The 27,176-nt window shown below is 45.4% G+C and overlaps 1 protein-coding gene across 1 annotated transcript in view; it reads right to left on the bottom strand.

Annotated features, from left to right (window-relative positions):
• Positions 1-27,176, bottom strand: part of LOC120946832 (nebulin related anchoring protein) — a 170,777-nt gene that overhangs the window by 121,141 nt on the left and 22,460 nt on the right. The window contains exons 4-9 of the mRNA XM_040361581.1: positions 17,752-17,847; positions 17,561-17,647; positions 13,253-13,360; positions 10,491-10,595; positions 10,303-10,410; positions 5,921-6,016 (exon numbers count right to left, since the gene is read on the bottom strand). Coding sequence (XP_040217515.1) covers positions 5,921-6,016; positions 10,303-10,410; positions 10,491-10,595; positions 13,253-13,360; positions 17,561-17,647; positions 17,752-17,847 — 600 coding nt within the window. The remainder of the gene's footprint in view (positions 1-5,920; positions 6,017-10,302; positions 10,411-10,490; positions 10,596-13,252; positions 13,361-17,560; positions 17,648-17,751; positions 17,848-27,176) is intronic.

The raw sequence follows: 27,176 nt of genomic DNA, 5'->3' as shown, positions 1-27,176 counted from the left end.
GCGCCATCTGGTGGCTCAATTAAAAGTGACTCAGTACATTAAACTGTCTTATTATCTTATGCCGCGTACACACGGTAATTTTTTGTCTTGTAAAAAAACGTTGTTTTTTCTCATGAAAAAAAACGACGTTTTTCAAACTTCATTTTAAAAAACTATGTTGCCCACACACCATCGTTTTTTCAAAATGCTCTAGCAAAGAGCGGTTACGTTCAGCACGTAGGACAGCACTCTGTTCCATTCAAGCTCGCGTCATAACTTGCTTCTGAGCATGCGCAGGTTTAAAAACTTTGTTTTAAACGTCGTTTTAGCCCACACACTATCATTTTAAATGACACAAAAAACGACATTTTGAAAAACGACATAAAAAATTGAAGCGTGTTCGAATTTATTTTTGGTCGTTTTTCAGAAGACAAAAAATTACGTTTTGCCCACACACACGATCATTATAAATGACGTTTTTTAAAACGTTGTTTTATTTCATCACAAAAAACGACCGTGTGTACGCGGCATTAGTCTTAACTTACGCTAATTTTCTTCTCTCTAATTGGTGTTTCTTTATCCTCAAGTTTTGATTACAGTTGTAACCAATACCTGATGTACATTGATACTGTTTATGTCAGACGTTTGTTGTGACCATATCTCTTTTCTGTACCTTATATACAGTTTTACAATCTGTTTATACTTCGAAAACTTCTCAATAAAACTAATAATAAAAAATAAAAATAAATGTATCACAGTATATTTCAGTTTATCAGTCTATAGATGTGATTGCTGCATCGAAGGAATGGTAAAATGCAATATATATATATATATATATATATATATATATATATATATATTGTAAGGGGTTAGCTCGGTAGCGGGGTGTGTGACCCACTGAATGGGTTCACCACACACTGAATTTATACAGACAGGCAGTCGAAGACGGTTGAAAACAAAGATTTTGGTTTATTCTTCCATCTTGCTGGAAACAAGTGCAAGCATCCAAACAGCATAAACAAAATCAAACATAAAATAAACCCTGGCCACTTGGGCCATCTACCTTCACCACACAGGAACCTAGGGAGTCTGGCACAGCCTACTGCTGGGCAGACACTGCTGGTCATACAGCAGAAAAACAATAGTCTCTTTTTGATTTTTATCACACAGAAAAATCAAACACCACCTCACCTCCTCAGAAGACTTTCAGCTACTGCTCTCCTTACTCACAAAGCCTCAGGATGCAGCAATTCAGTGGTAATTCTCTGGATTACTTATAGAGGCCTTAATTGCCTCATTCTGAACAGCTGAAGTTTTCCAACGCCCTTTTCTGACTACTTTTGCAGCCGACGCCTAATAACAATTGGTGTATTGTCTAAACAAGGCAGAAATGTATGTCCTGTCTGTGACAACACCCACAGATTTACCTGACTTCCTGTCACAATATATATATATAAATTGGGGGGGGGGCGGGTTATGATGCTGACCTCCTTCTTAAAAAAAAGTGAATGTTAGAGGAAAGTCATATTCTGTGATCTGCATAGTGGTTCTGGGTCAGTGGCTCAAAGTTTCAAAGCCAGAGGATTAGCATGTTGGCCAGGTAACTAGCATTATCGGAAGAAGTGGTCCACAAAAGCAGCCTCTGTCTTTCTCCAGGAAAATGTTTCCTTTAAAGCTGCGTTACAGTTATAGAGTTATATAATATTTCTATGTGGGTCCCCTACCTCTCCCCCTGTATAATTGATTTCATGCTCATTTAGGATGTAATGCAGAGGAATACTTTGTACGTAATGATGGCAGCAAGGGAGTGATCACATGACCGGAGAAAAGAAGTAGCTAGTAGCTACTGTATACCAGTGGGTAGGAAGCCTGCAGGATCATGGAACAAAAAAGGAATCCTCTCCATGCTATGCCATCTGGACTGAACCAGCATTAGATGCTTATTCTACAGAGGAAAAGTTTTCAGTGCCAAGAGATAAATAGATGAAGTCCAGTGCGTTTTTATTCTGCATCAAAAACGCATGGACTGTGTTTTCCTTGTATTCCAATGACCCTAGTTCACACCAGTGTAGTGTGTTCCAGTGCAGTCAACAAAAGCAGAACATGCTGCATTTTTTCTGCTTGGAACGCAGTAAAGCGCATAGACGTGCGCACAGGGTGTGCCTGGGCACACCCTGATCACCCTGTGTGATGAATATTTTGACTGCTGAGGGCCTCTACCACTGTGGCAGCTTAGGCTACAGAGAAAGGGACTGGGAAATCTCTGTCCTGAGTCCCTTTCTTTGCTATTTCACCAAAGCCCCTCAATGAGGCTCCTAACAAACTGTAAAAAAAAAAAAAATTATAATAATAATAATAAAATATTGTTGTAAAAATAATAAAAAAAATTGTAAAAAATAAAAACAGAATAAAATAATAAAAAAAAAACTGTTGACACCAACCTCATCCCTACTGACACTGTTCACTGGTCTACTGACACTGTCTACTCCTCTTATGTGCATGTGTGTTTGAGCTTTGTGGTTCACAGCCTAATGCAATGGCACAGCTATGGTAAAACGTATGGAAAGCGCAAATACGTGGGGGATGCACCGGAATGCATCAAAATGAATATTATGACTGTCACTATAGTTTTTATTTGTAGTGCTAAAGAAGGTGGAGAATACTTCTCTGTCTGCTGGTGGTGACTTCAATCATCGCTCTCTTCAGTTCCCAAGGGACCTTTAGTATTTAATAGGACTGTTCCAGGTGTGTTGGATGCTGACTTCCCATTGAACGTTGTGGTACCATCCACTGGTCCCTACGTCACTAGAGGACACAGCACTGACATAGGGATCAGTGGATGGAACCACAAAGTGTGGCAGGGGAATGGTCATCCAACACGCCTGGAAATGTTTTAGATTCTGCAGATCCTTGAGGCTTTGTTCACATTGCTGCGACCCCCATTGTCATGTGATTTCAAGTGCAACTATGCAGTGTGACGTACTTGTGACTTTCATGCGACTTGAGGAGTCTTTTACACTCAAGCCACATGAAAGTAGCACAGGAACCTTTTTAAAAGTTGCTGCGACTTGAGTCGGATTGATTGGAATGGCCGAAAATTAAATAAATGGGTTTTTAATTGTCATCCGACTTTAGGTGTCAGAAGTCGCATGAAAAGTCGCAGCAATGTGAACCGGGGCTGAAGGCCTTTCAGGCATAGTGGGAATGCATTATAATGAGCACAGCAGGTGTGCAGACTTGAAAACTCAGCATCGTGGAGGGGTGGGAACCTCTCATGAAGACACAGCTGTATAGGCCCAAGAACTCAGCCCTGGGATGGTGGGAACCCCTTATAGTGAGTACAGCAGGTGTACTGACCCAGGAACTCAGCACAGGAAATAGTGGGAACACCTCATAATGGGCACAGCCGGTGTGCAGACCCTGAAACCTTGTGCAGGGATGGTGGCAACCTCTCATAATGGGCACAGCAGGTGTACTGACCCAGGAACTCAGCACAGGAAATAGTGGGAACCCCTCATAATGGGCACAGCCGGTGTGCAGACCCTGAAACCTTGTGCAGGGATGGTGGCAACCTTTCATAATGGGCACAGCAGGTGTACTGACCCAGGAACTCAGCACAGGAAATAGTGGGAACCCCTCATTATGGGCACAGCAGGTGTATAGACCTGGGAATTCAGCACTGGGGTGGTGTGAGCCCCTCATAATGGGCACAGCAGGTGTACAGACCTGGGAATTCAGCACAGGGGTGGTGTGAGCCCCTCATAATGGGCACAGCAGGTGTACAGACCCAGGAAATCAATTCAGGGATGATGGGAACCTCTCATAATGGACACATTATAATGGGTTCCCACCAGGTGTGTGTAGAACCCTATATGCTCATTATAGGGATGGTGGGAACCCCCATTGGGTGCAGCAGGTGTGTAAACCCAGGAGTTTATTATAGGTGTGGTGGAAACCTCTCATAATGGGTACAGTAAGTGTGTGAACCCAGGAGCTTATTACATAGATTATGGGAACCTCTCATAATGGGAACAGCAGGTGTACTGACCCAGGAATTCAGCACAGGAAATAGTGGGAACCCCTCATAATGGGTACAGCAAGTGTGTAAACATAGGAGCTCATTATATGAATGGTGGGAACCTCTCATAATGGGTACAGTAGGTGTATAAACCCAGGAGCTCATTATAGGTATGGAACCTCTCATAATGGGTACAGCAGGTGTGTAGACCAGTAAGCTCGTTATAGGGATGGTGGGAATCCCACATAATGGGCACAGAAGCTCATTATAGGCAGGGTCGTCTTTAAGGCAGGGCAAAGGGGAAGCTGCCCTGGGCCCTGTCATTGTTGTGGGACCCAAAGCACCTGCCTCATACTTGCCAACTATCCCAGTTTACATTGCCTTGTCCCTTGAAGTTTTAGTCCTTTGCTGTGTCCTGATTTCTCAGTGTGAAGTGCTTCCCAACTCTGCCCTATTATGTACAGATGACTCACCTGTAGACCCTGTGTTTACATGTAAATAACCGTCATTCATATGCAAATAAGGGGAGCATTCATATGTAAATAGCGACCACATTCATATGTAGATAGCTGAGGCCGGCGGCATTCATATGTATATCATGCCCCTCTGCAGTGAAGAGATTATGTGCTGTAGCCTCTAGCAACCAATCAGCGAGTAGTATTACTGTACAGTAATCTCTAGCAACCAATCAACAAGAAGAAATCATGTGCTGTAACCTCTAGCAACTAATCAGTGAGCCGTAATGTGTGCTGTAACCTCTAGCAACCAGTCAATAAGTGGTAATGATATGCTGTAACCTCTGGCAACCCATCGCAATCACTGCCTGATCTGATACAGTAAACTGATTTTAAGTCTAGCTGATATTTATTGTATGTTTCAGAGCAGGTGGAGAGCAAAATTGCATGATGGGGGGGGGCCCAAGATTTTTTTTCCCCAGGGTCAACATTAAAGACGGCCCTGATTATAGGGATGTGAGAGCGCCACGTAATGGGCAGGGCAGTCGTGCCCACCTGAGACCTCCTCAGTCAGTACACAGAAGGTGTGCGGATGCACAGGGATCTTATCAATAGATACCGTATTTATCAGCGTATACCGCACACTTTTTTGCCCTGAAAATCAGGGCAAAATCGGGTGCGCGATATACGCTGATACCCGCTTTCCCACGCCGAGTTTGAACACTGCGCCGGCATATACCGAGCGCAGTACACTCGTGTATAGTCAGGCAGGCTCGAGTAGCCGAGCCTGCCCGACTATACACTAGTGTACTGCGCTCGGTATATGCCGTCGCAGTGTTCAAACTCGGCGCGGGAAAGCGGGGAGGACACCGCAGAAGGACGCCGGACCCGACGAAGAGGACACCCGAAGCCGCAGATGGACGCCGGACCCGACGAGGCCGACGATGGACGCCGCGCAAGACACCAAAACTGTAAGTACTAAAATGTTTTTTTTTACAGGAATGCGGGTCCACTTTAGGGGTGCGCGCTATACGCCAGAGCGCGCAATACCCCGATAAATACGGTATATAAGATAGTTTAGCTCCCCATTATCCACCAAACATTGGAATTGCATTTGGGGGTGGAGCGGCCAAATGACACTGCGAGAAATCTCAGGTGGGATTCCAACCAACATCCCCGGGGGCTTAGAAGTCAGGAGAGGGAAAGGTAGAGGGTGTGGGGTGCAGGATTGGAACCATTGATGGGTGTCAGGGGAAGACGAACCATTAGTGGATTATTTGATTTCAGGATGTGTGTCGCGGCGAAGGCTTGTAAGATCCTATCAAAGACGACGAATTGTGACTTTGATTCGTGTTTGATTTCTGTAAAGACCGGAGGGGATTGGCGGGACGGGAGGAGGTGGGGGTGACAGACAGGTGGTTGCATCCAAAGATTGACAGCTCCGCCGGTCCCGCTGGGTGTCACGTACCTGGCTCAGCTCATCTGCAGTTTGTTTAGTAAACGCCACATCTGTCGCGCTCGCTTTCCCCTTCATCTCCCTGTGATATCGCTGGTGATATTTCACCTGGCGCCGAGACAAGAGAGAATAAACGTCAGTAAAATGTAAATGCCAGGCGGCCAACATTAGATGGAACGGGAGAAAGGCTCTGTGCCGCGGGACGTGACGACCTGGGGGGGGGGGGGCTGCGATTCCTGATCTCGGGTGACACGTATCATTTGTCCGCACGCTGTCACATTCAGGAAACGTTGGCCCCCACGCTGGCAGGCCGGGACGGCGGCACGGTTTGCGCCGTGGTGGGCTGCCAGCTGTCTTGCCCTAAGGGGGGACGGAGGGGGAGATTGGCGTTTGAAGGGGGCTCTGGTGAATTGCGCACGGTTGATGTGCTCAGAACTTGGCCGGCAACAAATGGAGGGCTGGACGGATCTTCCGATAGGAAATCACACAGTGACAGCGGCGGCGGCAGTTCACCGGAGCCCTCTGGAAAGTTACAAGCAACATTTTAAGGGGAACTCCGATAAAAATTGTTTGCACCTGATGTCACCATAAAGTCATTTAAAGCTTAACTCAGACCTTCCCTTTAGTCTTGTACAGTTGTACCGGCTCCTCTCCTGGGCTGAAATTACTTACTCTGGTTTAACTGCACACTGTGAGCTTTTCACAATGTGCATTAGAAGCTGCAGTATGTCAGATAGGGATGGATTTACTAAAACTGGAGAGTGCAAAATCTGGTGCAGCTCTGCATAGAAACCAATCAGCTTCCAGGTTGTATTATCAAAGCTTAATGGGGTTGTAAACCTACGTGTTTCATAGGATGCATGAAGGTGAAAAAACACCTGCGCTATCTGGCCCCCCAGCTCCACCAATTTACTTACCTGAGCCCCGAATTTCCATGGGTGCGATCCCGCGTCGCTCTCTCCATGGCTTCTCGGCTCTTCACTGGATAGATTCATAGCAGCGCAGCCATTGGCTCTTGCTGCTGTCAATCAAATCCAATGACGTGGGTGCCGGAGGGCGGGGCCGAGTCCTACACCCGACGGCTATGGACGCAGAGTGTGTGACATGGGCCGTAAGGTAACCCCCTTGGGAGAGCGCTTCTCCTAGGGGGTTATCAAATGCAGGGAGGAGCTGCGAGAGCCGCCGTGGGACCCCAAAACAGGTGGATTGGGGCCACTCTGTGCAAAACGAACTTTAAGTATGACATGTTTATTATTTTAAAAAAAATGAACTTTTAGTGTCACTTTAACCACTTAAGACCCGGACCTTTAGGCAGCTAAAGGACCTGGCCAGTTTTTGCGATTCGGCACTGCGTCGCTTTAACTGACAATTGCACGGTCGTGCGACGTGGCTCCCAAACAAAATTGGCGTCCTTTTTTTCCCACAAATAGAGCGTTCTTTTGGTGGTATTTGATCACCTCTGCGGTTTTTATTTTTTGCGCTATAAACAAAAATATAGCGACAATTTTGAAAAAAAATCAATATTTTTTACTTTTTGCTATAATAAATATCCCCCAAAAATATATAAAACATTATTTTTTTTTCTCAGTTTAGGCCGATACGTATTCTTCTACCTATTTTTGGTAAAAAAAAAAATGCAATAAGCATTTATCGATTGGTTTGCGCAAAATTTATAGCGTTTACAAAATAGGGGATAGTTTTATTGCATTTTTATTAATTATTTTTTTTTTACTACTAATGGCGGCGATCAGCGATTTTTTTTCATGACTGCGACATTATGGCGGACACTTCAGACAATTTTGACACATTATTGGCACCATTGTAATTTTCACAGCAAAAAATGCATTAAAAATGCATTGTTTACTGTGAAAATGACAATTGCTGTTTGGGAGTTAACCACAAAGGGGCGCTGAAGGGGTTAAGTGTGACCTCATTTGTGTTTCTGTTAACTGTAGGGGGGGTGTGTCTGTAGGTGTGACGTCATTGATTATGTTTTCCTATAAAAGGGATCACACGATCGATGACGGCGCCACAGTGAAGAACGGGGAAGCTGTGTTTACACGCGGCTCTCACCGTTCTTCAGCACCGGGGACCGGTCGCGGGACTCCAGCGGCGATCGGGTCCGCGGGTCCCACGGTCACGGAGCTTCGGACCGGCTGGGCACTTAAAGAGGACGTACCTGTACGTGCTTGTGCCCAGCCGTGCCATTCTGCCGACGTATATGTGCAGGAGGCGGCCCTTAAGCGGTTAATTGAACAAGCTGACATTCTAAGCTTTCATGCACAGCTGAACCAGACCTTGCACTCTTCAGTTTTAGTAAATCAACCCCATAGATCAGTGGTCTCCACCCGGGGGCCAGATAAAGCCCTTTGCTTGCTTTTATCTGGCCCTTGGGACACTATTTCATTCACTGATACCAACAATAGAACAATGGGGCATTATTCCCTCCACACCGACCCCAATGAAGGGTCACAATTCCTTCCACTGACACCAAATATAGGGCATTGTTTTTTCCCAATGACAGCAGGACCTTTTCTACTCCCAATAGCTATAGTCCATCCCCCCAAAAGTCTGAAGTGCATTTTATATATTTTATATACAACTATAAAGATCAGACCAAAATCAGGAGGAAATAGGGACATTGTTCTAAATCAGGGACAGTCCCTCAAAATCAGTAAACTGGCCCTCTGTTTATAAAGTTTGGAGACCCCTACCAAAGTCTGCCTCATTTAATGGCTGGAGAACATCCAATATCATCTAGATCAGGGGTAAGCAACCTGCCCCCCCCCCCCCACCTAGCTGTTATGGAACTACATTTCCCATGAGGCATTGCAAGGCTGGCAGTTACAATTAGTCCCAGAGGCATGATGAAATTTGTAGTGCAACAGCTGGAGGGTCCCAGATTGCCTACCCCTAACCTAGATGGACCTTTTCTCCCCAGCCTGGCTGTCTCTGACCCGCCCCTTTCATTCATTGGATTTCAGATCTTTCAATCATGGAAGCTTAGCATCACATGTGGTCACTGGGGTAGATTCACAAACGATTTACGCCGGTGTATCCATAGATACGCCACGTAAATTCAAAGCTACGCCAGCGTATCTATTTTCTGTATTCAGAAAGCTAGATACGCCGACATTAGCCTAAGATACGACTGGCATAAGGCTCTTACGCCGTCGTATCTTAGGGTGCATGCTCACGCTGGCCGCTAGGTGGCGCTTCCGTAGTTGTCAGCGTAGAGTATGCAAATTACATACTTACGCCGATTCACAAACGTACGTGCGCCCGGCGGTATTTTTTACGTAGTTTGCGTAACTCGTTTTCGTCGTAACGTTGCTCCTGCTATTAGGAGGCGCAGCCAATGTTAAGTATGCACATCGTTCCAGCATCGCGATTTGAAAATTTTACGTTGTTTGCGTAAGTCGTCCGTGAATGGCGCTGGACGCCATTTACGTTCACATCGAAACCAATGACGTAATTTAGCGCAATGCACGTCGGGAAATTTTAGGGACTGCGCATGCGCATTACGTTCGGCGTTTAAATGATCCACGCCCCCTATCGGATCATTTGAATTACGCGTGCTTACGCCGGCCCCTTTTACGCTACGCCACCGCAAATTACAGAGCAAGTGCTTCGTGAATACAGCGCTTGCTCCTGTAATTTCTGGCGGCGTAGCGTAAAGACGATACTCTGCGCCGCCGTATCAGTGCGCGCCCCTACCTGAATCTACCCCACTGCTTGCAAATACGGCCTACCCCTCCAGACTGACACTTTCCCATCAAGGCATTTTGATATTTGCATAACTCCTCCCAAGAGCCAGCTCATTGCTTGAGTACTGCGACAGGGTCCTGTGATGTTTTCAGGAAGCTATGTACAGCGCCCTACTGGCCATCATCTGTATGCATGATACTAAATTGAATTTTTGTTAACCACTTGCAGACTGCCGCAGATGTACGTCGACACAATGGCACGGGCAGGAAATGGGCGTACCTTTAAATTTGCTTGCCTCGTGAGTGTGCTCGCAGGTCCCGGGAACTCGATGTTCCCGGGCGGCCCGTGATTGCGGTCGGCAAAGGCAGAACTGGGGGATGCCTTTGTAAACAAGGCATTCCCCTATTCTGACTAGTGACACTGTCACTCGTAGCCCCCTAACAGTAAGGATCACTCCCTAGTACTGGCGTAACCCCTTCAGCGTCACCTAGTGGTTAACCCCTTCACTGCCAGTGTAATTTTTACAGTAATCAGTGCATTTTTATAGCACTGTTCGCTGTAAAAATGACAATGGTCCCAAAAATGTGTCAAAAGTGTCCGCCATAAAGTCGCAGTCACAATTTACATTCCCACCACTGCTGCTTATTTAACAAAACAAGAACAGTCTAATCTAAGTTATAACTCACTTCGCTGGCTAGCTCATTGGCTTTCTTGGCAATCTGGTAGCCAGGTGTAATCATTGCCGGGAAGCTGCCTTTTCCCCGCTGCTCCTCATAGTCTTCTGTGTATTTCACCTATAGATCCGAGACAAGGAACACATATATAACCAAGGAAATCATTGGGACAGACCTTCATATTATTGATTAGGACTCACATCACTCAGGTTTTGTCCGCTGGCCTTGGCGTGCAAAATATCTTTGGTGTCCACTACGCTGCTGTACTGAGAGATACGTTCTTCATGACCGCGCTTGTATTCCAACTGTTGCAAGAATGAAGACAGTAAGTGCACAAGAGAGATAGTCTCTGGATAAACAGAACAAACCATTATAACAGCACAGTGAGCAGGGGACTGTGCTAAACAAAGTCATCATGGGAAAGAGGCAACCCCCAACATAGTGATCGGGGAGACTGACTCCGACATAGTAATTGAAGGATATCACCTCCAACATAGAGATCAGGGTTATCAATTCCAACATAGAAACTAGGGAGACCTTTTCCAAAACAGTTACTAGGGAGACCACCTCTAGCATAGTGACCACCCCCAACACATTGCTTGGGGATGCTACCTCCAATGTAGTGACCAGGGAAACCTCGACCAACTTAGTGACCACCGTCAAACACAGAGATCAGGGAGACCATCTCCAACATAAAAACTAAGGAGACCACCTTCAAAATAGTTACCAGGGAGACCAACCTCATCATGGTGGTGACCAGGAAAACCTTTGCCAACTTAATGACCACCAGAAAGACAGTGATTGGGGACACTGCCTCCACCACAGAGAACAGGAAAACCACCTCCATCATAGAGATCAGAGAGACCATCTCCAATATAGAGATTAGAGAGACCACCCCCAACATAGAAACTAAGGAGACCACCTCCATCATAGAGATCAGGGAGGCCATCTCCAATATAGAGATTAGAGAGACCACCCCCAACATAGAAACTAAGGAGACCACCTTCAAAATAGTTACCAGGGAGACCACCTCCAACATGTTGACTAGGGACACCTCCTCCAACTTGGTGGCCACTCTAAGACACTGATCGGGGACACTGCCTCCAAAATAGTAATCAGAGACACGTCCTTCAACACAGAGATCAGCAAGACCACCTCCAACATAGAAACTAGAGAGACCATCTTTAACATAATGACCAGGAAGACAATCTCCAACATATTGGCTGGGATGATCACCTCCAACCTAGCGACCAGGGAGACTGCCCCCAACCTAGTGACCTGGATAACTACCTCTAACCCAGTGGCCAGAGAGACCACCTGCAACCTAGTGACCAGGGAGACCACCTCCAACCTAGTGACCAGGGAGACTATTTGCAACATAGTAACCAGGAAGACCAACACAGACACATTGACCATGGAGATCATGGACATCTTCCAGAACACAGCGACCGGGTAGACCACCTCTAATATAGTGACTGAGGATACCACCTTCAGCACACTGACAATGGACAACATCTCCAAAATAGTAACCGAGGAGAATGCCTCCAACACAGTGACAGGGGACACAACATCCAGCTTTGTAATCAAGGAGACCGCTTCCAACCTAGTGTTCAAAGAGACCGCCTCCATCATATTTAGTGGGGAGATCTCCAACATGGTGCCTGGGAACACCTACCCTATTTTGGTGACCAGGGAGACTACCTCCAATATAGTGACCTCACAGGTGACCATATTTGAGACAGTATACACCCCCAACACAGTGATTTGTTTTACCACACTCAATACAGTGTTCAGAGAGACTGCCTCCAAAACAATGACCAAAACGAACACCTACAACATAGTGGCCCAAGAGACCTTTTCCAATACAGTGAACAAAGGGAGTATCCTGAACATAGTGAGTAGGCGTACCACTTCCAACACTATGACCAGTGAGACCACCCCTAACACAGTGAATGGGGAGACCATACTCCATACAGTGGCCCAGGAAGACTTAAAGGGGTTGTAAAGGTTCATCTTTTATTTTCTAAATAGGTTCCTTTAAGCTAGTGCATTGTTGGTTCCCTTACCTTTTCCTTCGATTTCCCTTCTAAATGTTTTTTTTCTTTGTTGGAATTTCTCACTTCCTGTTTCTACTCAGTAAGCTTTCCACCATCATCCGAGCGGTGGAAGGTCATTTAGAACAGCTTACTGAGGAGAAACAGGAAGTGAGAAATTCAGACAAAGAAAAAAAGAAGAAAAAACATTTAGAAGGGAAATTGAAGGAAAAGGTAAGTGAACCAACAATGCTTAAAGTAACCTATTTAGAAAATAGAAGATGCTCGGGGGGCTCAGGGCTGCCTGGACAGCCTTCTGTGATGGTCGCCGCCTAGTACATGCCCTCTCAGTTTTCGACACTGATGCTCTTGGGTGGCTCATGATCCTCCATGCCATGCCTCCAATGCACACATCGTAAGTTATCTTGTCATATACAGTTTTTGGGGGGCTCTACCCATCCTCCCTTTTCGAACTTTAGATTTTTGAATGTTACAATTTCGAAATTTCAAATTTTTCAATTTTCAAAATTCCGAATTTTCGAAATTTTTAATTTTCGAAATTTAGAATTTCTAAAAATAAAAAAAAATAAAAAAAATGTTCGTATTTTCACATTTCCGAAAATCCGAATTTCCAAAATTTGGAAATACGAAAATGAAAAAATTTGGAAATCCGAAAATTCGGAAATTAAAAAATTCGGAAATTCGAAATTTCAGAAGTCCGAAAATTCGGAAATTGAAAAATTCGTAAATACGAAAATTCGGAAATTCGAATTTTCGGAAATGCGAAAATTTGGAAATTCAAAATTTTCGGAAGTCCGAAAATTCAGAAATAAAAAAATTTGGTAATATGAAAATTTGGAATTAACGAATTTCCGAATTTTCGTTAAAAAACGAATTAGAAACTAAACGAATTGCACGTTTCTACTTACATTGCTGGCCAGGTGACCGGCCTTTCTGGCAGTCTGGTAAGCTGGAGTTATCATGGCCGGGAAGCTTCCTTTTCTTGTCTGTTGCTCAAACTCTTCTGTGTATTGTACCTGGTAAGAGAGGACACTAATGTAATTACGGGCCACTGAACCTTGGTTTTCCAGTATCAATGCAAGATCTGCATAATATTACACACTGATTTAGCATCAGACATACAAGTGGGGAAAATTATTATTTAATCCCCTGAAGATTTTGTAAGTTTGCACACTTACAAAAAAAAATGAAGAGTCTATCATTTTTATCATAGGTGTATTTTAAATGCTAGAGACAGAATATCAACCAAAAATCCAGACAAAACACATGATACAAATGTTGCAGTTCAGTGAGTAAAATAAGTAGTTGATCCCCAAGCAAAACACGACTTGAACTGCAACTTAATTGATAGCATTTGTATCATGTGTTTTTTTCTGGATTTTTGAATGAAATTCTGTCTCTATCATTTAACCACTTAAGGACCGCCTCCTGCACATATACGTCAGCAGAATGTCAGGGCTGGGCACAAGCACGTACAGGTACGTCCTCTTTAAGTGCCCTCCCGCGATCCGGTCCAAAGCTCCGTGACCGTGACCGCGGGACCCACGGACCCGATCGCCGCTGGAGTCCCGTGATCGGTCCCCGGAGCTGAAGAACGGGGACAGCTGTGTGTAAACACTGTGGCGCCGTCATCGATCGTGTGTTCGATCGTGTGTTCCCTTATATAGGGAATCACAATCGATGATGTCACACCTACAGCCACACCCCCCTACAGTTAGAAACACAGATGAGGTCACACATAACCCCATCAGCGCCCCCTTGTGGTTAACTCCCAAACTGCAATTGTCATTTTCACAGTAAACAATGCATTTTAAATGCATTTTTTGCTGTGAAAATGACAATGGTCCAAAAAATGTGTCAAAATTGTCCGAAGTGTCCGCCATAATGTCGCAGTCACGAAAAAAACGCTGATAGCCGCCATTAGTAGTAAAACGCTATAAATTTTGCGCCAACCAATAAACGCTTATTGCGATTTTTTTTACCAAAAATAGGTAGAAGAATACGTATTGGCCTAAACTGAGGAAATTTTTTTTTTATATATATATATATTTTTTGGGGCATATTTATTATAGCAAAAAGTAAAAAATATTGATTTTTTTTTCAAAATTGACGCTCTATTTTTGTTTATAGCGCAAAAAATAAAAATCGCAGAGGTGATCAAATACCACCAAAAGAAAGCTCTATTCGTGGGGAAAAAAAGGACGCCAATTTTGTTTGGGAGCCACGTCGCACGACCGCGCAATTGTCAGTTAAAGCGATGCAGTGCCAAATCGCAAAAACATGTTAAAAAAAATTGAGAAAGGCTTTGAAGAAAACCTGCAGTTATGGGAATTCTAGTCAAGCAAGGTAAGGAGAGATACTGAAACTGTGGTGGCTCATCCCTTGTGGTCAATGTCATCCACAGCTTTTCCCTTCTCTGCATAAAAAACACAATGGGGTTTATTTACTAAAGGCAAATCCACTTTGCACTACAAGTGCACTTGGAAGTGCACTCGCTGTAGATCTGAGGGGGACATGCAAGGAAATAAAAAAACAGCATTGTTGCTTGTACATGACTGGATGATAAAATCAGCTGAGATTCCCCTCATTTCAGATCTTCCCCTCAGATCAAAAGCGACTGCACTTCCAAGTGCACTTGTAGTGCAAAGTGGATTTTCCTTTAGTAAATAAATCCCAATGTGCCAACCAGAGCCTGAGCTTTATTGTAGTGTCTTGGTCCACCATTTACCTCTAAACCCAAGAGAAGCCTATAGCATTCGATCCTAGTCCCTATACTCTTCACCATTGCAAAGACAAAACAATAAATCAAATCTGACTAATCATATAAAATTGATTTGTTAGTACTACCAAGAAGTATGAGTGGAGAAACTGCTCAAAAGATATTTACAATTTGGCAAAAATTTACAAAAAATTCCCATAAAAATTCATGAAAATAGTAATTTTGACATGCCTATAAGCTGTGCGATAAAAAACAAAAAAACAAAACAAAAAACAATTATTGCTCTAATTTTTAATGAACACCATTTGCAAAGAATGTAAATAATTATCAAGGTGTATTAGTTGGCATTTAAAGCGGAAGTAAACCCATGGATGAAACAGTTACATTTATGGCATGTGCCAGAAATGTAACTGTTTCATTGGTTGTGCTCTCTACCAAACTGTCAAACTATCCAATGGCTGGTGTCATAACTGATCACATGTGCAGCACCATGGCAGTTGAAGATTAAACAGAGGCCAAGATGGCAGCTTCCTTGGCTGAAAATGATAGGAGGGTTTACTTCCACTTTAAGTTGCCTCTTGACACAGTTAACTATTAGACATGTGCACAACAAAAATGTTCTTATTTTTTTGTTCCGTTTCGTCTCCTTCCATAGATTCATAAAGATTCGTAATTTCGTAAGACTCAAGTTTTCCTATTCGGACCCGTTCGTATTTTCGTAACAGTTTTATTTTCAATTATACTGAATGATTCGTAATTCTGTCTAATTTATTTTCGTTGATTCGAAATTCGTAATTTTGTTAGATAATAATTTTCATTTAATGGATTCGTAATTTTGTACTTTCGTAAATACATAGCAACACGCGGCTAATCCATATAAGGATATACTTTCTCTTAAGCCCCGTACATACGGTCGGACTTTTTGCCAACAAACGTCAAAATGATCGTTTTCCAAAAAATCAGACCGTGTGTACGCTCTATCGGACAAACTTTTTCAGTTTCAAAAGTCCGGCCAACTCCCTTCAGACAAAAATCCACGGAAAAGTTTGTTTGAAGTCCGATCGTGTGTACGAGGCTTTACACTGTACAATGTGACTCGGCACAAAAGAGATAAGCTGATTGGCTAAGATATTAAGTAATCACTCACTAACTACACTGCCCAGTGCCCATTCGAAAGAAAGATACAAGTACACAAATTTACGAACAGACGAAGAAACGGATTTACAAAACACACGAATGAAAATACGAACATACGAATGAAAATACGAACAGACAAAGGATTTAAAATACGGAAATATGCAAATCGTTCGTTATAGATGTCATTTTCGTTCTTTTGCTTTTTCGATGTTTCGTATTTTAGTAAGATTGTCCAATCGTACGTTCGTATTTTCGCTTGTTCGTTATTTCGCTTATTCGTATTTCCTGGATTTTCGTATTTTGGGTCTTTCAGCTTTTCAGATGTTCGAATTGATGCGAATGTACGAAAACTAACAAATTCGTACGAAAATCCATTCGTTACGAACGGGAACGCACATGTCTAGTAACTATTGTGTGACGGAACATTGATGAGTGATGGGGTATGGGGTCTATGGCGAACCATAGCCTGACAGATAACTCCATCCTGCTGTCCAACAATGAACCTGTTGGCCATAGACTTCATATAAAGTGTCTTGTATGACAGTCGAAAGGGGTGAGTATTGCCTCAATTAGACTAATGATACAACTATTTTAATTGTGCCAACATCCCAGTTAGTATATAACTTGTATGACCCAATAATTTAAAGAGCCAAGGCTGCTTGAGGCCCAGGCAATTCCATAAACATAGGTCAAAAAAAGGGGGGAGGGACTTTCACGGCAATGATAAGAAACCAGGTAAGTGTAAAAAACAAAATGTATTTACATAAAACGGTTTACATGTTAAAAACATTTGGGAACAGACCCCACAAATCAACATTGGGTATACAACCAATTATGACAGATAGGTGGAGCCAAAAGGCCTCGAACCGGTTTCGTGGCAATGCCGCTTCTTCAGGAGGATTCTATGTCACTACTATCTTTTAGAATCCTCCTGAAGAAGCGGAATTGCCGCGAAACCGGTCGAGGCCTTTTGGCTCCACCTATCTGTCATAATTGGTTGTATACCCAATGTTGATTTGTGGGGTCTGTTCCCAAATGTTTTTATCATGTAAACCGTTTTATGTAAATACATTTTGTTTTTTACACTTACCTGGTTTCTTATCAGTGCCGTGAAAGTCCCTCCCCCTCCTTCCCCCCTTTTTTTTTTACCTATGTTTATGGAATTGCCTGGGCCTCAAGCAGCCTTGGCTCTTTAAATTATTGGGTCATACAAGTTATGTCTTGTATGACAGCCTTCATCTTCATTTCACACATCAGTATTCTGTCACACAACGGCCCCTGTGTCAAGAGACAACTTGACTGTTTGTATGACCACCCAATACACCTTGATAGTCGAATGTTTGAGATGTGAGAATCTTACATCGTTTAGAGTCTTCTGAGCCTGCTCCATTTGGACCATGTCTGGGTCAATATCGGAGAACCAGGATTTTCCTTCTTCATAGGCTTTCTGTGGATAAAGAAGATACAATAATGAGCAGAGGATGTTCACAGGAGATACAGAGATGGATACCAAGGCTTGGGGTCTCCCAGCACTTAGTGTGCCCAACTAACCATCTTCTCCATGTTGTAGCTCTGTTCATGGACACTGGACTTCATATCCCAGTGGAAAACCGATTTATAGCGCTCGCCATCTTCCCGGTATTTAATCTGCCAAAACATAAAATTAGGAAAAGTGAACTCAGAAAGGCCTGCATGTGTACAAATCAAATGGAAATAAGGTTTCAAAAACATAATGCACAATGATAATATACTTTACATTGAAGTTATCCTGTGATTTACCCATAGAGCAGGGGTCTTCAAACTACGGCCCTCCAGTTGTACAGGAACTACAATTCCCATCATGCCTAGTCATGTCTGTGAATGTCAGAGCTTTATAATGCCTCATGGGATGTGTAGTTCCGCAACAGCTGGAGGGCCATAGTTTGAGGATCCCTGCCATAGAGGACCCAGCAACATTGTCACTAAAGCCCTGTACACACGATCGGACCGATGGACCGTTTTCATCGGACGAACCAATCGTGTGTGGGGCCCCATCGTTTTTTTCTCCCATCGGTGAAAAAAATTAGAACCTGTTTTAGATTTTTCTTATGGTTAAAAAACCGATAGAAAAAAAACGATCGTCTGTGGGGAAATCCATCGGTCAAAAATCCATGCATGCTCAGAATCAAGTCGACGCATGCTCGGAAGCATTGAACTTCATTTTTCTCAGCACGTTATAGTGTTTTACGTCACCGCGTTGGCAGGGCCGGATTTGCTCTCCCTGCCGCCCCAAGGCCAGGTTCCACAATGCACCCCCTCCCTGCCAACCGAACCCCCCCCCCCCAAATCAACGGAGAATGTGCGGCACAGTTAGTTCAAATATGTTTTTTTACTTTTTTTATCACTTTTTTTATTTTTATTTATTTGTAGCTTGTCGCTTACTTTTTTTAATTTTTGTATAATTTTCTTATTCTTTCCTTTTTTATTTTATTAATTTAATTATTATTTCTTATTATTTATTTATTTGTTATCAATTTTTTTTCACTTAACTTTTTTGCTATCACACAGGAGAAAAACATTTCCTGTGTGATAGCAATTGGAGGTGACATGTTCACTTTATTGACCCTGTCTCCTCCAAAACAGGAGTCCTAGCACTATGCTAGAACTCCTGTCACAGCTGAGATGGGAAGAGCACAGCTCTCCCCTCTCACTGTGTACATCGGCAGCAGGGACAGGAGACAGACTCTGTGGCCGGGGGGAGGACGGAGTCCCAGGGACAGAGCCAGCAGAGAGAGGTATGTGGGGTGGGGGGGGGAGAGGGGAGGACAGACGGGAGCACATATTTTACAAGTGCTTTCAAGGACATCGCCGCAATCACTTGTTAACGAGCGAGCGGATTCCCCCATAACTTACCGCCCTTAACTGTATGTTCCAGGCATTGGGGGACTCCATGCCGCTGCCGCCCCTTGGAGCCCTGCCGCCCCAAGGCCTGGCCTCAGTGGCCTTGTGGGAAATCCGGGCCTGGACACGGTCGGATTTTTAACCGATGGTGTGTAGGCAAGACTGATGAAAGTCAGCTTCATCGGATATCTGATGAAAAAATCCATCGGATTAGATTCCATCAGATATCCGATCGTGTGTACAGGGCTTGAGAGCTGAACAATTACAATCATGATCTACATATAGGAGAGCTGTATTGCCTGCCAAGGGATTTGTATTTCTGTCCATCCAGTCCTCAGTTTTACCCAAAGCTCACCCTGTCTGGCAGGGTGGGGGCAGGGCTGTCTTAATAAGAGGGCACACCTGAGGGGCCCCTGCACTTTCCCCAAAGCATCTGGTCTTTGAGCCCACGCTGCCCTGAAATTGGGGGCCCATGATGCTATTAAGATGGCCCTGGGTGGGGGACTTGAGTTTTCTCTGAATCAGTAAAGTAATAAATACAGGTCTTGTCCTCCACACACAAGGCTGCTGATAAGGGGGTAAAGCCAAGCCTACTGTATAGGACGCAGGTCTCATCAGTTCAGCAGGGGGGCCCAGGCAGCAGCAGAATAGGATCCTGGACAGAAGGGGGTGATCATTGTGGTGGGGGGCAATTACTAGAACTGATCCCCTGTGTGGCGCACCCTGCAGCAGCTGAAAGCAAGCAAGAGAGGTCATCTTTCAGCTGCTGCAGGGAGAACCACACAGGGGGATCATTTCCAGTAATTTTGCCTCCCTGCCACAGTTATCACCCCCTCTTGTCTAATTCCCCCTTCTGCCCGGGCCCCCCTGTGTGCCCCCTTTGCCACACACTTTCAGCTTTCCATCCTCTCACAGTGACTGATCAATATCGATGTCCAGTCTCCAGACCTTAATCCTAAATGCCTAGTACACACATACGGGTGTACTAGGTGTGCGCCTAGCCTTACCTTTGCAATCCCATTACTACATTCTTTAGTAGGAAGTAGGGCAATCCCTGTGTAAGCTCTAAGTTACAGCTTCTACAGGACTGAGGGTTCTTCCCCTTCCCCATGTGACAGTGCTGGGTGCTAGAACCGCCAATTACCAAGACCTAGCGCTGTCACGTGGGAAGCACAGTGATTATTAGGCATTCCTCTTCTTGGTTGGACAGAGCTGCATGGAGTGAGGAGAAGGTAGGTATGTGCATCTGGTAAGGACTGGACCATCTTTGTTCAGGCATCATCCGGAGTTACCATTGCCTTCTTGGACTGAGGTGGCAGCTAAGAGATGACACAATCATGTAAATCGTGTGCACACCTCCCAACTTTTTGAGATGGAAATGAGGGACACCTATCAGCAAAAGTATACAGGCATAGGACACACCCCTTGCCACGCCCCCTGCTGTAGTACCCACAAGTACCCACATAGTACCCACAAGTACTTTTTTTTACCACTACTATTCCTTTATATTGGCTTTTGGAATTTACAAATGCAGCAACTTAGAAATTGGATGAAAGGTTTAGCAATGTAAAACACTGTTTTATAGATAACAAGTCCATTTTATATACATCTATATAAATCAGACCAAAATGAGGGACAAATGAGGAGGAATGAGGGACATTGCTCCAAATCAGGGACAGTTGGGAGCTATGGAGTGTCGTGCTCTCCCCCTCCCCTGGAATACAGGAGAGTCAAGATGCTCTCTACATTGCAGATAGAGAAAGGAGCTGTGTGTTAGTGGGCGTCCTGACCAGTGCTGGGACAAGGCCATTTGGTGCCCAGGGCGAAGATGGCAAACTGCGCCCCCCCACCCCCCCCCCCACCCCCGTTTTTTATCTGCCATTTTTTATTAACAAAGTGCTGGTCACCTCAGTCAGCCTCCTCCACTAGCACACTGGTGGCAATTGATGGGCACACTGGCAGCACACAGTCTGTAACCATCAATTGTTGCCAGTTTGCCCCATCAATTGCCGCCAGTGTGCTGCCAGTATGCCCATAAAACGCAGCCACTGTGCCATCAGTGATGGCACAGCTGAGTGGCTGTGTTAGATGGCACAGTGGCTGCGTTTGATGGGCACAGTGGCTGCGTGTGATGGGCACAGTGGCTGCGTGTGATGGGCACAGTGGCTGCGTTGATTGCAATTGATGGGCACACTGGCGGCAATTGATGGGCACACTGGCGGCAATTGATGGGCACACTGGCAGCACACTGGCGGAAATTGATGGGGCAAACTGGCAACAATTGATGGTTACAGTCTGTAACCATCAATTGTTGCCAGTTTGCCCCATCAATTGCCGCCAGTGTGCCGATCAAACGCAGCCACTGTGCCATCAAACACAGCCACTCAGCGGCTGTGTTAGATGGCACAGTGGCTGCGTTTGATCGGCACACTGGCTGTGTGTGATGGGCACAGTGGCTGCGTGTGATGGGCACAGTGGCTGCGTTGATTGCAATTGATGGGCACACTGGCGGCAATTGATGGGCACACTGGCGGCAATTGATGGGCACACTGGCGGCAATTGATGGGGCAAACTGGCAACAATTGATCGTGTATTGGCACAGTGGCTGCGTGTGATGGGCACAGTGGCTGCGTGTGATGGGCACAGTGGCTGCGTGTGATGGGCACAGTGGCTGCGTGTGATTGCCACAGTGGCGACAATTGATGGCACAGTGGCTGCGTGTGTTGGCACAGTGGCTGTGTGTGATGGGCACAGTGGCTGAGTGTGTTGGCACAGTGGCTGCGTGTGATTGGCACAGTGGCGACAATTGATGGTACAGTGGCTGCGTGTGTTGGCACAGTGGCGACAATTGATGGCACAGTGGCTGCGTGTGTTGGCACAGTGGCTGCATGTGATGGGCACAGTGGCTGCGTGTGATTGGCACAGTGGCGACAATTGATGGCACAGTGGCTGCGTGTGTTGGCACAGTGGCTGCGTGTGATGGGCACAGTGGCTGCGTGTGTTGGCACAGTGGCTGCGTGTGATTGGCACAGTGGCGACAATTGATGGTACAGTGGCTGCGTGTGTTGGCACAGTGGCTGCGTTTGGTGGCATAGTGAGGCTGCAATTGATGATTTTTTTTTTTGCTAGTCAGAGAAGGCATGATTCAAAATAACACAAAGTGCTGATCACCTCAGTCAGCTTACCCCCCCCCCCCCCCCCAATACAGTCATTTAACCACTAGCCGACCAGCCACCGTCATTATACGGCGGCAGGTCGGCTCTCCTGGGCGAAAGCCCGTAGCTATATGTCCTATCGTATAGCCGCCACTAGGGGGCGCGTGCGCGCCGCCCGCTCGCCCCCGACTCCCGTGCGTGTGCCCGGCGGGCGCGATCGCCGCCGGGCACACGCGATCGCTCGTTACAGAGCGGGAACCGGGAGCTGTGTGTGTAAACACACAGCTCCCGGTTCTGTCAGCGGGGGAAATGCTGATCTTCTGTTCATACAACGTATGAACAGAAGATTAGTGTTTCCCCTAGTGAGGCCACCCCCCCCCACAGTAAGAACACACCCAGGGACATACTTAACCCCTTCCTTGCCCCCTAGTGTTAACCCCTTCACTGCCAATGGCATTTTTATAGTAATCTAATGCATTTTTATAGCACTGATCGCTATAAAAATGCCAATGGTCCCAAAAATTTGTCAAAAGTGTCCGAAGTGTCCGCCATAATGTCGCAGTAACGAAAAAAAATCGCTGATCGCCGCCATTACTAGTAAAAAAAATATATTAATAAAAATGCCATAAAAATACCCCCTATTTTGTAAACGCTATAACTTTTGCGCAAACCAATCAATAAACGCTTATTGCGATTTTTTTTACGAAAAATATGTAGAAGAATACGTATCGGCCTAAACTAAGGAAAAAAAAATTTTTTTATATATTTTTGGGGGATATTTATTACAGCAAAATGTAAAAAATATTATTTTTTTTCAAAATTGTCGCTCTATTTTTGTTTATGGCGCAAAAAATAAAAACCGCAGAGGTGATCAAATACCACCAAAAGAAAGCTCTATTTGTGGGGAAAAAAAGGACGCCAATTTTGTTTGGGAGCCACGTCGCACGACCGCGCAATTGTCAGTTAAAGCGTCGCAGTCCCGAATCGCAAAAAGTGCTCTGGTCTTTGACCAGCAATATGGTCCGGGGGGTAAGTAGTTAATTACTTGCTTTAACAGGTTCTGTTCTGTTCTGCTTACTTTTTAGTAGTCAATAAGTCTTCTTTGCAGTACTTTAGCGTAGCACACTGCTGCTAGGTTCCTAGGCACGCTCTGGCTCCTCGTGACTAGTCCTTGCCAGTTGCCAGCTCAGCAGACACAGCTCCCTGCGCAGTGCTGCTCCGAGTCCTCCCTCTCTCTCAGCCCGCCTCCGGCCGTGACGTCACGCGGCTCACGACGCTGGAATGGACCAACTGACTCCATAGGGGGAGTTAGTAAACAAAGAGGAAAGGGAGCCAGGAGGTGAGGAGCGCACTCGGCAGCCGCTGCCCGTGCTTACTACTAGTACTAGACACACAAGTGTACTGGTCTGGCGGGCGGCGGTCGCGGCTGCCTGTTTGTCAGAACTGCGCCCCCCTCCTATACGGAATGGTAGCGCCCAGGGCACTCGCCCCGCCCGCCCCTGCCTTGTACCGGCCCTGGTCCTGACTCTCCTGTAGTCCAAGGCAGGGGGCGAGCACGACACTCCACACCAGGGAGAAAGCCTTGCATTACTGTGTGGAGTTACAGACAGAAGTACAGGAAGTGAGGATTTCTCAGAAGAAATAAGGACATTTAAAAGCAAAATGGAAGGATGAGGTAAGTGAAGGAGGACTGCACTAAGGTAAAGGAAGCTGTTTAGGAAAAAAAATGTTACCCTTACAACCCCTTTAACCACTTAAGCCCCGGACCTTTAGGCAGCTAAAGGACCCGGTCAGTTTTTGCGATTCGGCACTGACAATTGCGTGATCGTGCGACGTGGCTCCCAAACAAAATTGGCGTCCTTTTTTCCCCACAAATAGAGCTTTCTTTTGGTGGTATTTGATCACCTCTGCGGTTTTTATTTTTTGCGCTATAAACAAAAATAGAGCGAAAATTTTGAAAAAAATTCAATATTTTTTACTTTTTTCTATAATAAATATCCCCCAAAAATATCTAAAACATTATTTTTTTTCCTCAGTTTAGGCCGATACGTATTCTTCTACCTATTTTTGGTAAAAAAAAATCGCAATAAGCGTTTATCGATTGGTTTGCGCAAAATTTAAAGCATTTACAAAAAAGGGGATAGTTTTATTGCATTTTTATAATTTTTTTTTTTTTTTTACTACTAATGGCGGTGATCAGCGATTTTTTTCGTGACTGCGACATTATGGCGGACACTTTTTGACACATTTTTGGGACCATTGTCATTTTCACAGCAAAAAATGCATTTAAAATGCATTGTTTACTGTGAAAATGACAATTGCAGTTTGGGAGTTAACCACAAGGGGCGCTGAAGGGCTTATGTATGACCTAATTTATGTTTCTAACTGTGGGGGGGTGTGGCTGTAGGTCTGATGTCATCGATTGTGGTTCCCTATAAAACTGAACACTTGATCGATGTCAGCGCCACAGTGAAGAACGGGGAAGCCGTGTTTACATACAGCTCTCCCCATTCTTCAGCTCCGGGGACCGATCGCGGGACTCCAGCGGCGATCGGGTCCGCGAGTCCCGCAGCCACGGTCACAGAGCTTCGGACCGGGTCGCGTGCATGCGCCCGCGACCCCACGGCTGGGTTAAAAGGGCCACGTACATGTACATGGATATGCCCAGCCGTGCCATTCTGCCGATGTATATCGGCGTTAATGGGTCCTTAAGTGGTTAAGGTCCATAGACCTCAAGAATAAACAGGCATTGCTTCAAGTCTCAGCAAAATTGCGGCAAAAATCGCAGCAAAATTGTGCGACTTTTAGGACGCAGTAGTGGAAACCTACATGAAAAAAGGTGGAGCTGTCCTAAAAAATGATATTGTTGCTGTATATTATGATATATCTAGAAACTATTCCCGCAGACTTGTAAAGATATTGGGCCAGATTCAGATAGGTTAGCGGATCTTTAGATCCGCGTAACCTATCTGATTTACGTTACGCCGCCGCAAGTTTTTGAGGCAAGTGCCTTATTCAGAAAGCACTTGCCTCTAAAGTTGCGGCGGTGTATCGTAAATCCCCCGGCGGAATTCAAATTCCGCGGCTAGGGGGCGCGTAAAATTTAAATCAGGCGGGTCCCCGCGCCGAACGAACTGCGCATGCGCTGTCCGCTAAATTTCCCAGCGTGCATTGCTCCAAATGACGTCGCTAGGACGTCATTGGTTTCGACGTGAACGTAAATTACGTTCATCCGTATTTGCGAACGACTTACGCAAACGACGTACAAAAAAATCAAAATTCGACCCGGGAACGACGGCCATGCTTAACATGGGATACGCCGCATATAGCAGGGGTAACTTTCCGCCGGAAAAAGCCGAACGCAAAAAAAATGCGCCGGGCGGTCGTTCCTTTCTGAATCGGCGTAACTCCTCATTTGCATATTCCTCGCATATACAAACGGAAGCGCCACCTAGCGGCCAGCGTGAGATTGCAGCCTAAGATCCGACGGCGTAAGTCACTTACACCTGGCGGATCTTAGGGAGATCTATGCGGAACTGATTCTATGAATCAGGCGCATAGATACGACCGACGGAACGCAGAGATACGACGGCGTATCAGGAGATACGCTGTCGTATCTCTATCTGAATCTGCCCCACTGACACGTCCACTCCAAAGGGCAATATAATCCATGTTTAGCGATCTTCAAGCTTTAATGGTCCCAGGGCGGCTGCCTCTTATGTCTTTTTGTCAGGAAAAGGAGGCAGTTGGCAGGTATTTTTCGAGAGGTGGCATATAACGCAGCGCCCGCCCCTGGTGTTGGGTGACTGATGCCTGAAGAGTGATTGACAGGAACAGGAGCTGGAAGTGGAGAGCGGGGACGGATATTGCCTGAGATCTGTAAATAACCGCTCTCACATCTCAGCCATGAAATAAAAATAGCCGGGAATACCGGGAACATTCCAGAACACTGGCGGCCTGCGAGAGGGAAGCAAGACTGAGGACCCCCGAGCCTCATTATTATGTCTGGCCGCAGCTGTTGTGTAACCACCAGAGAGGACATTGTTACACGTCTGGAGGATCACGCCAGCATTCCCATCATGACCACACACTACATAGTTCTGCACCATTGGGGCGCATGATGCCACAAAAGTGGATTCCGTGCTTCAGTCTGATGGAAAGCGCGATCGTTTTCACCAATCTGCAATGGATTCGTGTTCCCGGCGCCTAATTCATATGTACCAGATGTAACCACCAGGGGGAAACAGACAGCGCTTACCTTATTCAATGAAAAGTTCAATTCATACTTTCAAATAATTAACCACTTGCGTACCGGGCACTTACGCACCTTCCTGCCCAAGCCAATTTTCAGCTTTCAGCGCTGTCGCACTTTGAATGACAATTGCGCGGTCATGCTACACTGTACCCAAACAATTTTTTTATTATTTTGTTCCCACAAATAGAGCTTTCTTTTGGTGGTATTCGATCACCTCTGCGATTTCTATTTTTTGCGCATCAACTAAAAAGAGACTTTTTGAAAAAAAAAGTTTTTTTTTTTTTTGTTAATTTTTTTGTAAATAAGTACGTTTTCTTTTTCAATTACGGGCACCGATGAGGTGGCACTGATGGGCACCGATGAGGTGGCACTGATGGGCACCGATAGGCAGCACTGATACGCGGCACTGATTGGTGGCGCTGGTATGCGGCACTGATGGGCACTCATAGGCGGCACTAATGGGCACTCAGAAGGCGGCATTGATGGGCACTCATAGGTGGCACTGATGGGAACTCATAGGTGGCACTGATGGTTACTTATGGGTGGCACTAATGGACACTGAGGGGTGGCACTGATGGACACTGAGGGGTGGCACTTGTTTATTTACTATTTTGCCAATCAGTGCCCATGTTTGCAGTCAGTGCCCATTTGTGGGAACTGATTGGCATCTGATGGGCACCGATAGG

This window comes from Rana temporaria, chromosome 8 (genome assembly GCF_905171775.1).
Source record: "Rana temporaria chromosome 8, aRanTem1.1, whole genome shotgun sequence".
NCBI classification, from domain to species: domain Eukaryota; kingdom Metazoa; phylum Chordata; class Amphibia; order Anura; family Ranidae; genus Rana; species Rana temporaria.
Note: the sequence above shows the minus strand (reverse complement) of the source record. Positions and strands in the feature narration are given on the sequence as shown.